This window comes from Hyperolius riggenbachi, chromosome 9 (assembly GCF_040937935.1).
Source record: "Hyperolius riggenbachi isolate aHypRig1 chromosome 9, aHypRig1.pri, whole genome shotgun sequence".
Taxonomy (NCBI): Eukaryota; Metazoa; Chordata; class Amphibia; order Anura; family Hyperoliidae; genus Hyperolius; species Hyperolius riggenbachi.
In genome coordinates, this window is record NC_090654.1 from 126,272,809 (window position 1) to 126,285,222 (window position 12,414).

Here is a 12,414-nt window from a genome sequence, read left to right on the forward strand (position 1 = left end):
TAGTCAAAAACCTTTTAGTTCTGTTAATATTCTATTACTTACTCAAAGTGACAGCAGCATAGGAGAAAAGTAATTTACAGCTCATTTTACAATTTTTCACAATAATGATACTTTCAAGCCAATTATAGATACAAGGGGCTAATATGCCCTCAAGCTGGACAACCTTCCTGCTTTTCACTTATGCATGTGTCTGCACGCCTTACTCACAGTGTTGCCAACCTTTCACGTTTTTTTTTTACTGACAAATACCTAAAAATTTACTGACAAAAGATTTTTTTTTACTGACAAAATCCCCTGCCGAAAAAATGGGCGTGGTCACGCAACAGAATGTGGGCATGGTCATGGGTGGGGCCAAATATACATGATTTTAGTATTGCTGTAAAAGGTCTGCCAGGGAAGTTTGAGCTCTGCCATAGTGTTTTCCCCCCTTCCCCCAAAATACATGTAATCTTACAGCATTTCACCAAAAATCCGCGTAATCTGGCAGAGGTTCTTCCAAAACACAGATAATATGGCAGTGGTTCCCAAAAAATAGATGTAATCTGGCAGCAGCGATTCCCCCAACATACACATAATCTGGCAGCAGTTCCCCAAAATACATTTGATCTGACAGCAGTGGTTCCCCAAATATAGGTAGCCCCAGGACTATAGGTGTCCCCAGAATAGGTGGCCAGGGGTATAGATGTCCCCAGAACAGGTAGCCAGGGGGAGAGATGTCCCCAGAACAGGTAGCCAGGGGTATATGTGCCCAGTATATGTAGGCAGGGGTACAGGGCCGGTTCTAGACTGGCACATATGAGGGGGCAGTCAAATGGGTAGGGGGCAACATGTTCGAGGAAATTTGCGGCGCGCAACGACAGTGGGCATGGCAAGTAAATGCACATAATGAGAGACAGCGTTTCACCAGTAAATGCGCATAAGAGACAGCCTTTCAGCAGTAAATGCACGTAATGAGAGACAGCTTTTCACCAGTAAATGCACGTAATGAGAGACAGCTTTTCACCGGTAAATGCACATAATAAGAGACAGCTTTTCACCAGTAAATGCACATAATAAGAGACAGCTTTTCACCAGTAAATGCACATAATAAGAGACAGCTTTTCACCAGTAAATGCACATAATAAGAGACAGCTTTTCACCAGTAAATGCACATAATGGCAAACAGCCAGCGTCCTCAGTATATGTAGCCAGGGATATATGTGCCCAGTATATGTAGCCAGAGGTATATGTCCCCAGTATATGTAGGCAGGGGTATATGTGCCCAGTATATGTAGCCAGAGGTATATGTCCCCAGTATATGTAGCCAGGGGTATATGTGCCCAGTATATGTAGGCAGGGGTATATGTCCCCAGTATATGTAGGCAGGGGTATATGTGCCCAGTATATGTAGGCAGGGGTATATGTGCCCAGTATATGTAGGCAGGGGTATATGTGCCCAGTATATGTAGGCAGGGGTATATGTGCCCAGTATATGTAGGCAGGGTATATGTGCCCAGCATATGTAGGCAGGGGTATATGTGCCCAGTATATGTAGGCAGGGTATATGTGCCCAGTATATGTAGGCAGGGTATATGTGCCCAGTATATGTAGCCACAGGTATATGTCCCAGTATATGTAGTCAGGGTTATATGTGCCCAGTTTATGTAGCCACAGGTATATGTCCCAGTATATGTAGGCAGGGGTATATGTGCCCAGTATATGTAGCCAGAGGTATATGTCCCCAGTATATGTAGGCAGGGTATATGTGCCCAGTATATGTAGCCACAGGTATATGTGCCCAGTATATGTAGCCAGAGGTATATGTGCCCAGTATATGTAGCCAGGGGTATATGTGCCCAGTATATGTAGCCAGAGGTATATGTGCCCAGTATATGTAGCCACAGGTATATGCCCCAGTATATGTAGGCAGGGTATATGTGCCCAGTATATGTAGCCACAGGTATATATCCCAATATGTAGCCAGAGGTATATGTGCCCACAATAGGTAGCCATGGATCCCCCCCCCCCAGCAGGAGGACAGCAGCGCAGTGGAGGGAGAGCTGTGGCAATCTCCCCCCCCCCCCCCCCACTTCCCTCACCTTAGTGCTCTCCCTCCCTCGCTGTCCCCTCCTGAACTAAGTGATGAGTGGCTGGCAGGCGGCAGCGAGCGTAACTTACCTGCGTCTCGTCGCCTGTGCGGGATGATTTGCTGCTACTCTGGTCTAGTCCAGACCAGAGCAGCAGAACTTCCGGCGCTTGGAGCGAGACGGAAGATAAGTCCCGCCCGCTCCTTACGGAATTCATGGGCAGCTTATTTTGTATCAAAATTTACGGGCTGCCCGTAAATTTACGGGCCGTTGGCAACACTGCTTACTCAGTAAGTATGGAGGAATAAGATGGAATTCTGTATTGTGACATACAAGAAGATGCTTAAACTTTGCATGGCAAAGGTCACAATTACTTACCGCTGGAGCAGTCTTCTCCTCGCCAGCCTGGCTCACAGTGGCATTGATCGGGTGCCACACACCGGCCGTGTACACACTCCCTACTGCAGCGTGCTGGGGAATACAGAGAACAATGTCAGGCCTAGGTATGAAACTACACATCAACAAAATGCTATTATAAAGCAAAGAACTCAGCATTCCTATGTGTACACAGGCATGGCTTACACACTATGAAGTTTATAAAATGTCAGTTTATGCTATTGGCAGGTAATGATTCCACACAAACAGGTGTCTGTCACTTCATGAAAGAATTTATATTACTAGAGATTTACAAAGACTATTAATTGCAATGAAACCCCTCCTTACATTGAAGCATCTAGTGTGCTGAGGTGATACACACAGGGCCTGACTTACTCAAAGAAGAACAGTCTCGAAAATCTTAAAATTTAAAACACATACAAATAAGAAGTATATTTCTTCCAGAGTAAAATGAGCCACACATCACTTTTCTCCTATGTTGCTGTCACAGCAGGTAGTAGAAATCTGACATTACCGACAGGTTTTGGGCTAGTCCATCTCTTTATGGGGGATTCTCAGCATGGCCTTTATTCTTTATAAAGACATTCCCTGAAAATGATTAATACTAAGATGCTGGCCAGCCTTCCTGTGTGCTGTACACTATTTTGGCAGTTGGACGGAGTAACTGCCATTCACTAAGTGCTTTTAAAAATAAATAAAACCCTGAGAACCCTCTGTGAGAAGATGGGCTAGTCCAAAATCTGTCGGTAATGTCAGATTTCTACTACTTACTGTAAGTGACAGCAATATAAGAGAAAAGTAATTTATGGCTCATTTTACTCTGGGGGAAATGTACTTCTTATTTGTATGTGTTTTAAATTTTAAGATTTTCGCGACAGTTCCTCTTTAAGCATTTCCATAGATCACCAAACATCCCCAGTGGGAATACTATAACTCATCCAGCAAACCTGAAATAGGTTTATAAAAAAAATGTCTGATGTGATGTGGTTAGAATCGGCTACCCTCACCCAGCCCACATCAGATCATAGTCCGGGGTGCTGAAAGATTTGTGAATTGGTGGTTGTGTGATGGTTTTTGTTTTCAAATACAGGACAGCCTGAGTTTATTTATTAAAAATAAGTAGATAAATACTTGCTCTACTTACATAACATATGTATTGCACTGTCCACATTTTGATTTTAGTGATTTTTCTATAGTAAAAAAAGAAAAGAAAAAAATCCTTCTTAGGATTTTCCATTTTAACAGCGTGAAGCCAATCCTGATGTCATTTCCTCCCTTACTCTCCTCTGCCTGATTGTGTATGCATTGCCCGCCTTCCTCCCAGTCTTCAGACACTCCCATCCAGCTCTGAGTGATTTTCTCAGCTTCTCAGCATGAGAAATATTGGCCAATCAGAGAGGAACAGAGGTGTAGGAGGGTAAAAGGGGAAAGAAAAAAGCTTCAGCCAATCAGGCTGCATAAGTTATGTCTGAGGGGAAAAGGGGAGTAGGGTAAGGAAGCAAAAAAGAAAACCCAGCATGCCCTGCAATTTCCTTTGTGCGGCAGATGTACCAAATAAGAGCCAGGGAAACTGGGGAATGATGTTTTATGGATAAGAAAAGTAAGAGTGATTTTTAACTTTTGGATTGCCTGGTTAGCATCTATATTACTTGTTTACCAGATAAAAATAAAGAATTGATTTTTCATTTTATGCCCGACAATAAGGCCCGGTTCACATTACCGATGTTTTACGGAACCGGACATACGGCTCAGGCCAGCTGGATCCGGTGAAAACGGTCCATTTTACAGCCAGTGTGTTGTAAAACGTCTGTTTTCATTGGTTCCTATATGCTGCAAAACCTTTCGGTTCCGTTCCGCTGAGCGAAACGGTCCGGAAAATTGGGTCCTGCAGCATATTTTTGTCCGTTCCGCGGAACGGACCACAGATCCGTATGGCCGGTTCCGTTGGCAAACGCTAATGTGAACCGGCCCTTACACTTCAACTAAGGGCACCTGTATGAGGCGTCAACAGCACATCTGCTAACTCAGGGTACTAACCTTTTAGTAAAATGTAATTTTGCCTTCTTAAAACAGAAGGTATTCACTTAAAGGGGCGCTACAGCGAAAAACCTAAAATTTAAAATATGTGCAAACATATACAAATAAGAAGTACATTTTTTCCAGAGTAAAATGAGCCATCAATTACTTTTCTCCTATGTTGCTGTCACTTACAGTAAGTAGTAGAAATCTGACAGAAGTGACAGGTTTTGGACTAGCCCATCTCTTTATAGGGGGATTCTCAGGGATATATTTATTTATTCTAAAGGATTTATTTATTTTCAAAAGCACTTAGTGAATGGCAGTTGCTCTGTCCAACTGCCAAAAAAACTGTGTAGAGAGCATTGTTTAAATCCTTTTTAGGGAGTGTCTTTATAAAGAATAAAAATCTTGCTGAGAATCCCCTATGAAGAGATGGACTAGTCTAAAACCTGTCACTTCTGTTAGTTCTCTACTGCCTACTGTAATTGACAGCAACATAGGAGAAAAGTAATTTATGGCTCATTTTACTCTGGAAAAAATGTACTTCTTGTTTGTTTATTTTGGACATATTTTACATTTTACAATTTTTCCCCATAGTGCCCCTTTAAAGTGAGACACTGTGGTTCCCATGATGCATCACTCCTGAATATGCAAATCATCTATTTATGGCCCTGAAAGCCAGGCCGTTGTTGTATAGCGAGCCTATATGTAATACATTTTGCAGAGCCCCATCAATCCAACATGCATGCAGCCTGCTTGGGACTTTTTGGTCCTCAGTGCATGGCATGGATTGATATGGGATAGGACTTAAATTTGTTAACCTTTAATAACCTTTTAGAAAATCCACTATGTATCAATATGACCCAGATGAGCGTAGCTAAGGGGTTTTGGGCCACCGCACAAGTTTTATACTGAGTCCCCAAGCACTCTATACATAACAATTAATATGGTGAACCGAAACCTGCCAAGGACTGCCACAGTGTCAGAGGTGCAAGAAGGGGATGGGAAACAGTGATCATTTCCAGCACAGGACCAATAAAGAGCTAATACTGCCATTGAGGGAGGACCTCTGGCCCAAGGGCCCCGGTGCGGTCGTACCTTAACAATTATTCCAGACTGTTTCTATTAGACACATTACATGTGAACTGGTGAGAACGGTATAGGACCTCCCTGATTCACTTGCTTACCCACATATGACCCTGTTATCATCGGTAGGATACAGCCAGTATCGGTGTATGAAAGTGAGGTTGTGTGGTGCTGCTTGTGTAAACAGGTGTGGGAGTGCTCCACAGCAGGGATCATATTTTTAATTATTTTAATAGTAATGTCATTGCATATTATGTCCAATAAAGTTTATACTTTTGAGATAATTATATGAGTGGAAGTGTAGGCTTTGTATTGACCAACTGCCTCATTTCATCACAGCCACTCCTACCAATTGGTGGTTGATTACTAGCAATTTGGTTGAGTTGTATCTTACTTCAGTTCCTTACAGATGATCCACCAGATTGATCTCCCACCAATGCATTGTGAGGGATCAGGGGTCACCGTAACATGCTAGTTACTCAGCCGAGGCAGCCCCAAGGCTTTACTGCGTGGCTAGTCTAACTCTAAACTATAACCCTAGATTGAGCCTAAACCTATCCCTAAACGTGTGTACACTGGCACAATTGCAGTTGCTCTCAGGGTTCAAGACTCAACCCAATTGGCCACTGTTCAGGGCTGAGTTCTGTAAAGATGTGACACGTTCTGTTGCTATGGAGAAGGGTAGAGGTAGTGGCGTAACTACAATTAATGGGGCCCCCCAACAAAATTTTTATGGGGCCTCCCCTCCAATGTTCACACCACTTCCCTTGCTTCCCCTTGGTGCCCTTCACGGACTTGGGGCTCTTCATGATGGGATAATAAAACAAGTGTGGCCATCATGATCTTTACACCCATAACAAGTGTAGCCAAAGAAACACCTCATCAGAAGTATAGTCCCCTATCAGACAGGGGCTCCCACAGCTCTGGGCCTCACTGTGATCGCAAGGGTTGCTCCCCCATAGTTACGTCCCTGGTAGAGCAGGAGAAGTGTAACAATCTGCTCAGCTGCCTGCACAGGCAGGCAGCCTTTTGATCATTATTCAGGTCTGCATGCTGCAGGACTCTGGAAAGAAGACCTTCTGTCAGTTTTGCAGCTTGTGCTTGCTGAGGAATTTGCATACGTTGTCATGCAAATTGCCTGGCCACATTCATTGGAGGCGTGTACTATAAGTACTATGTGTGTCCCACAATGCTTGGCTGCTCATAGAGGTTTGTTCCTGCTGGACTCACCTGGAGTGTCAGCCACTGCTATCTTAGTATAGTTAATTCTTGGGGAGTGCTCCTTGCATTCCTAGTTAGTGCAATCAGTTTGTGTATAATTTGTACTGCCTATTCTGTCTTGTCTTGTCTGTCGCGATTGCGCTGTCACCAGCGGCGGTTGATAGCGAATCGCTCTGTCTTGTTTGGATCGCACTAGCCTCTAGCGGTAGCGGCTGTGGATCCTTCTGATCTAGTTCCTGGAGTGTAAGCTGGAGCAGCGGTTGCTACCAGCTACCTCATCTGATCTGTCTTGTTTAGATCGCACTAGCCGCTAGCGTTAGCGGCTGTGGATCTTTCTGATCTGTGTTCCTGCTTGGATCACACTTGCTCTGGCGGAAGAGCGGTGGATCATTTCTGCCTAGTTCCTGTTTCTCGTTTGTCTGTCTTGTCTGATACGGGCGCTTGCTGTAGGCTCGAGGTAACCGTTAAGCAAGCGTTCACGTTCTTTGTTTCGTGTTTGTCTGTTGATGGTTAGTTAGGCGTGCTTGTCTCTATTGTGCTTATCACGTGGAGACCGCGCATAACCGCGTGCACTGTTGCGAATGAGTGCGGTGTTCGCGGTTAGCTAGCGTTTATTATTTTCCGTATCTTCTCATTGTATGATTTGCTGTGCCTTTGCTATCCTCGTATTCTGTTCTGATCTGCCTTGTGTCACTTCTGGCAATCGCCGTTCTTGGCGGTTGCGTTTCTGTTTCGCACCTGCTGTTGTGTGTGCGCGGTCGCGGGGTGGCGACTAGATTGGCGCACACACATACAACCTGTCCCTTTGCTCGTTCTCATTCGCAATCGCTTCTCTTGCGATTGCGTTCTGCGCTTCATACAATTCCTGTCTGGCATTTGTGGAGGTACAGAGGATTGGTTCCTCTGCACTTCCCAGCGCCATCTGCCGACAGGAATTTCCCTCTACTGGTGCTTACACCAAAAGCTGGGTTCTAGTATCTTGACACGCTTGTGGAGGACCTCCGCAGTGTCAGCGCACATCTTTGTGCGCTGAACACGGAGATATCCCACAATCGTTACAATTTGAGCAGCCCAACTCAAAACACCAGTGTAGACGGAAATTCCGATTTGTACGATTTTGTCGAGTTTGGGTCCTGTGTCTTTAAGAGCTTTAAAAGGCTTAATTCAGAGACCAAGGCGGAATTTCTTTCTGAATGTGTGAGGTTTTGTCTGAATCCTACTTTTCAAATTGCTGATTCGTCCACGTCTGCTCTCCAATTAGCTTATGTGCTTTTGAAAGACGATCTGTTTGTATGGGCTCATGAAATATTGCAAGACAATTCTTGGAATGATAATCTGTATCAGTTTCTTACATTTACATTCTCCTACTGGTTTGAGTTGCCTTGCTTGCCACCTGCCCTGTATGAGTGTGTAGTTACTAATGAGTCAGCTGCTGTACCTACTTCATGCAAAACCATTCAGTTTGAAAATGAATGCAGTAACTATTCCCTTGTGTCTAAACAGCAGCCACCTAAAGCAGCAAGGACTAAAAGCAGGAAAAAAAGGAAGACTTCTCAGCTGAAAAATCCGTTGCCCATAGCAACTACAAATAAAAAAATTGTTTCTGTAAAGTCTGAAATTTCTTAGTCTCAGGTTTCCTTACCCCAAGAAAGGGCATTTGTGGATCCTTTGATAGGCAGAATTATTTTCTATATTAAAGGGGTAAGAAAGTCTTTGCATGTTCCTGACCCCAACCCTTATGAGGGTTTCTTGGAAACCGAGTTGTTTGAACCCCCATTAGCTCCATGGGATATTGGAGCATTAATTGAGGAGTTCGAGATTGATTGGAAGGCGTTTTGCGATTTTTACATCGCAAAAAGCGCAGAGATTCTTTATGCTTGTCTTGATTCGGTGTACGCTTTGATTGACTCTGATGAGTGTGACGAATGTTTTGTGAATCCGGTGACTTATGTGTGGCAGACGATTTTGGATGAATTGCACACACACCAATCAATTGACTTCAATAAAGAGACATCGTTATCGGATGATTGTTCCTGCCTTTCTGGGGTAAAGCATGTGAGTCTAGATATTGTGCGACCTGACATGAATGGGTGCACTACTGTGGTTGATTCTTGTGCGAATCTTGAAAGATTCTCTCCTGATTGCGTGAAGTTTGAATCTAGGCGATGTAATGCCTGTTTCTCAGATGTTCCTGCAGATTGTGATCAACATGAATGTGCCAGTTTTCTCAAAGATATGTGGGATCCCTTGTCATCTAAGAACAGATCTTTAAGATCTTCCATCTATGATCCTGCTATGCAGGGATGCTCAAATTCGGCTTCGGGAGATATCCGGATTTTTGCTATCCGGATATCTCCCAGTAATGCTGTGCGGGCTGGGCAGGGGGGTCAAGCTTACCTCTCTGACGTCTTCTTCGCTCGTCCCTCGGCGCCTCCCACGATGCGCTCCATGCGCGTCACGTGATTACAAACACTTCCTCCTTCAACCCGGAAGGAGGAAGTGTTTGTAATCAGGTGACCGCCGCTTGGAGCGCATCGTGGGAGGCGCCGAGGGACGAGCGAAGAAGACGTCAGAGAGGTAAGCTTGACCCCCCCGCCCAGCCCGCACAGCATTACTGGGAGATATCCGGATAGCAAAAATCCGGATATCTCCCGAAGCCGAATTTGAGCATCCCTACTGCTATGGGAAAAATTCCTAAACTATGCAGCATCAAAAGTGAAATTAATATGCCTAATAAAGTTTATTCTGTTGATGTCGCTATTTCTTCTGCAGATGAGTCTCTGTCTCACCCTGTTCACACCTGTAAGGGCCCGTTGCCTTGGGACAATTGCTCCAGTGTTTCGACCCTAGATGCCTTGCAGTCTGCTCCGCAGATCGCGGAGATTTGCGCTATGGAAGCGTCAGTTTCACAACCTAAAGCGATCTTGGATTCGCAGGTTTTGCGCTCTGGCTCCTCGGATTTGACATTGTTAGCCGAATCTAAGAGTGAGACAGCGCTTCGGTTTTGTGAATCTGACTCTGAAACATCTTTGCTGGGTCCAGAGAAAGTTTCTCTGAGCCTGCCCTGTACCATGAATAACAATATGATGTCCAATCACACTGACATTTGTGAGTCCCTTTCTTGTTCTGAGGAAAGTGCTGATTCTGCACCCTGTACTCTGGATGAGTTAAGATGGCCTTGTTTAGAGTCTCCTGCAGTGTCCCTAGAGGCTCGTCTAGGTATTGCCACTATACTCACCTGTTTTTCTGCAGTTTTGGAGTTACAAGCTAGTTTGACTGCCACACAGAATTCTGGGTACAGTGAGAATGAAGTTAGGGAGTCAGTGTGTGTTCCAGTAAATATACCTGTACATTCCCCTCATGATGATGAGATCCAGTCTCAGGTTATGGTGGAACCATTCCTGGGACATCTGCCCTGTCCACAAAATAAAGTTCCAGTTTTGCCCTGTAACATGGATAGTTCAGAATCCTTCCGAGAAAACTTGAAAAATGATGTTCCTGAGGTCTTGTTTGATGTTCTGGAGGTCTCCGAGTTCCTCCCAAAGGGTGCAGAACTTGTAGGAGATGTCCCCTGCCCCCCAAGTCCTTCTGAGGTGTTACCCTCTTCCGTAGGCATTGCTGCCTTGCTGGCTACCTTTTCAGCTCTGATGGAGCTTCACTCATATGTAGTCAATGATGATATTATTGTCACAGAAATTTCTGAATTTGTATCCGAGTCTTCTTGTGAAAGTCCAGTGCCTGTGACCTCCACTCATGATGATTCTCTGTCCGGTTCTGGTTTTGGTCTTGTCGTGCCGGACTCTGAGGTTGGCAGTTCCCCGACATGTACTGAGGTTTCTCCTGTGCTGGTGTACCCCAGTGTGCTCTGTGACCCAGAAAGCCCAAGTGTGCCTCGGTTACCAGCGTACTCAGATGCTTCCTCGGTGGAGACATGCTCTGATTTAGCCTGCCTGCTTGCATGCCCAGAAGTGGTCCCTGAAAGTCTTGATCTTGATGGGTGTCCTCGTAATTCTGAATCCGGAATTGTCATTGGTTCCATGGGGGTTCTTGGTAATTCTCCATGTGAGCCTGGTGATTGTTCTGCCCTCTTGGGATCTCTGTGAAGCTTCAAAAGGTTCTGGGAGATTCCGGGAGAGATTTTGCTTGGTCCCCTGGATAAGATCAACGGTGGCTTTTGTGTTGTAAGGGACACTTCGAACAGGTATTGTGGCAGGTTTGGTATTTTCGGACGCTCCTTGGAAGGTGGTGGGTATTGTCTGGAGGGTGTCGATGGCTTTTTCTCTGGTATCCACAGTCCTGATGGGTGTTACGCTAAGACTGGTAGTACTGATGGGCATGTTTCGGTGGCTTCTGTTTCCGATGAGGTCGGTTTCGGGTGGACTGACTCTGCAATTGGACCTTGTCGGGCTGCCCCGACCTTCATGAGTCTTCAGTTACAGTTTTTTGTAACGCCAGTTTTGAAAGACGTCTGGAATTCGTCCCTAGAGGGGGGGGGGGGGGGGGTATTGTAACGATCTGCTCAGCAGCCTCCGTAAAAGCACACCTGCGTGAAACGGCTGTAAGGCTCTCATCCCCCAGCACCCACCGCACAGCTTTACCAGCAAACCGGTATGTTACGTCTCAATATGCATACAATTGAATCCACGATGTTGCACTATGTGTTATGAATAAACAAGCAGTTTACAGCAGTGCCGGCATTTCTCATCCTTTTCTCTGCCTGCATATGATGTCTATCTGAGCCTGAGCACGCTGGTCTATCTGCATCTCACCGGATACCTGGTCTACACCCCTGCAACCCTCCCTGAACCCCTAGCTGCAGTGCCAGCACCTTTCTATCCTACCTCCCTAAATAATCAGTATGAAGCAAGCTGCCTGCCAGGTTCATGTTCATTGAAATGAGCTCAAAGGATTTCCTAGAAAGGGAAAAAGGAAAGCAGATATGGTTTAGCCCAAGTATCTCTTCAGTTTTTTGGGTGAAGCGCGGCATCAAGCTGCTTCAGTATTGATGTTTTACAATGTCGGGCAATAAGGTTAATGATAGCTAATAAAACAGATATTTCCAGGATCATTTTCTAGAGCAAACATGCATTCCATCCCCAGGTCACATGCTTCTGTCTAGGACCTGTTTGAGGCTGGAAAGCTTTTCAGCCGTTAATAACCTGTTCAGACAGTTTTACGAGCTGCCCTCTAAACAGCTACTTTCTGCAGCCATATATGGATTGCCCCATGACACTGTACATTAATACAGATAAGTTTCAATATACAGCCCACACACCTACATCTGGATGACATTATCCCTCCACCAAACAGGCACATGTGAACTCCCAAGCCATTTATAATGAGGATAATGACACATAAATACATTTATTGAACTCCTATATTGTGAATAGCCCTGACACGGTATCCTCTGAGCTTTGTAGGAACCACCGAAATCATCAGCCTCCATCTCTGAATAAGCTCAAATAATAAGGCCACCCAGAGATAACAGGAGTGCTTACAGGAACAACATGGAACACCATGCAGGGATTCAGATCGATATGCGTGATCTCCATGCTGACAGCTCGGTCGTGTTTATTTTAATGATGTAAGACGTCAGTGCTCAGCAGTGCAAAGCACAAATGTCAGC

General features: G+C 45.0%; 1 protein-coding gene across 2 annotated transcripts in view; it reads right to left on the reverse strand.

The window, feature by feature from the left end:
- PEAR1 (platelet endothelial aggregation receptor 1) overlaps positions 1 to 12,414 on the reverse strand; it is a 209,984-nt gene that overhangs the window by 81,622 nt on the left and 115,948 nt on the right. For both annotated transcript variants that reach the window (XM_068253475.1, XM_068253476.1), the window contains one exon: positions 2,445 to 2,537. In XM_068253475.1, the coding sequence (XP_068109576.1) occupies positions 2,445 to 2,537 (93 nt within the window). The remainder of the gene's footprint in view (positions 1 to 2,444; positions 2,538 to 12,414) is intronic.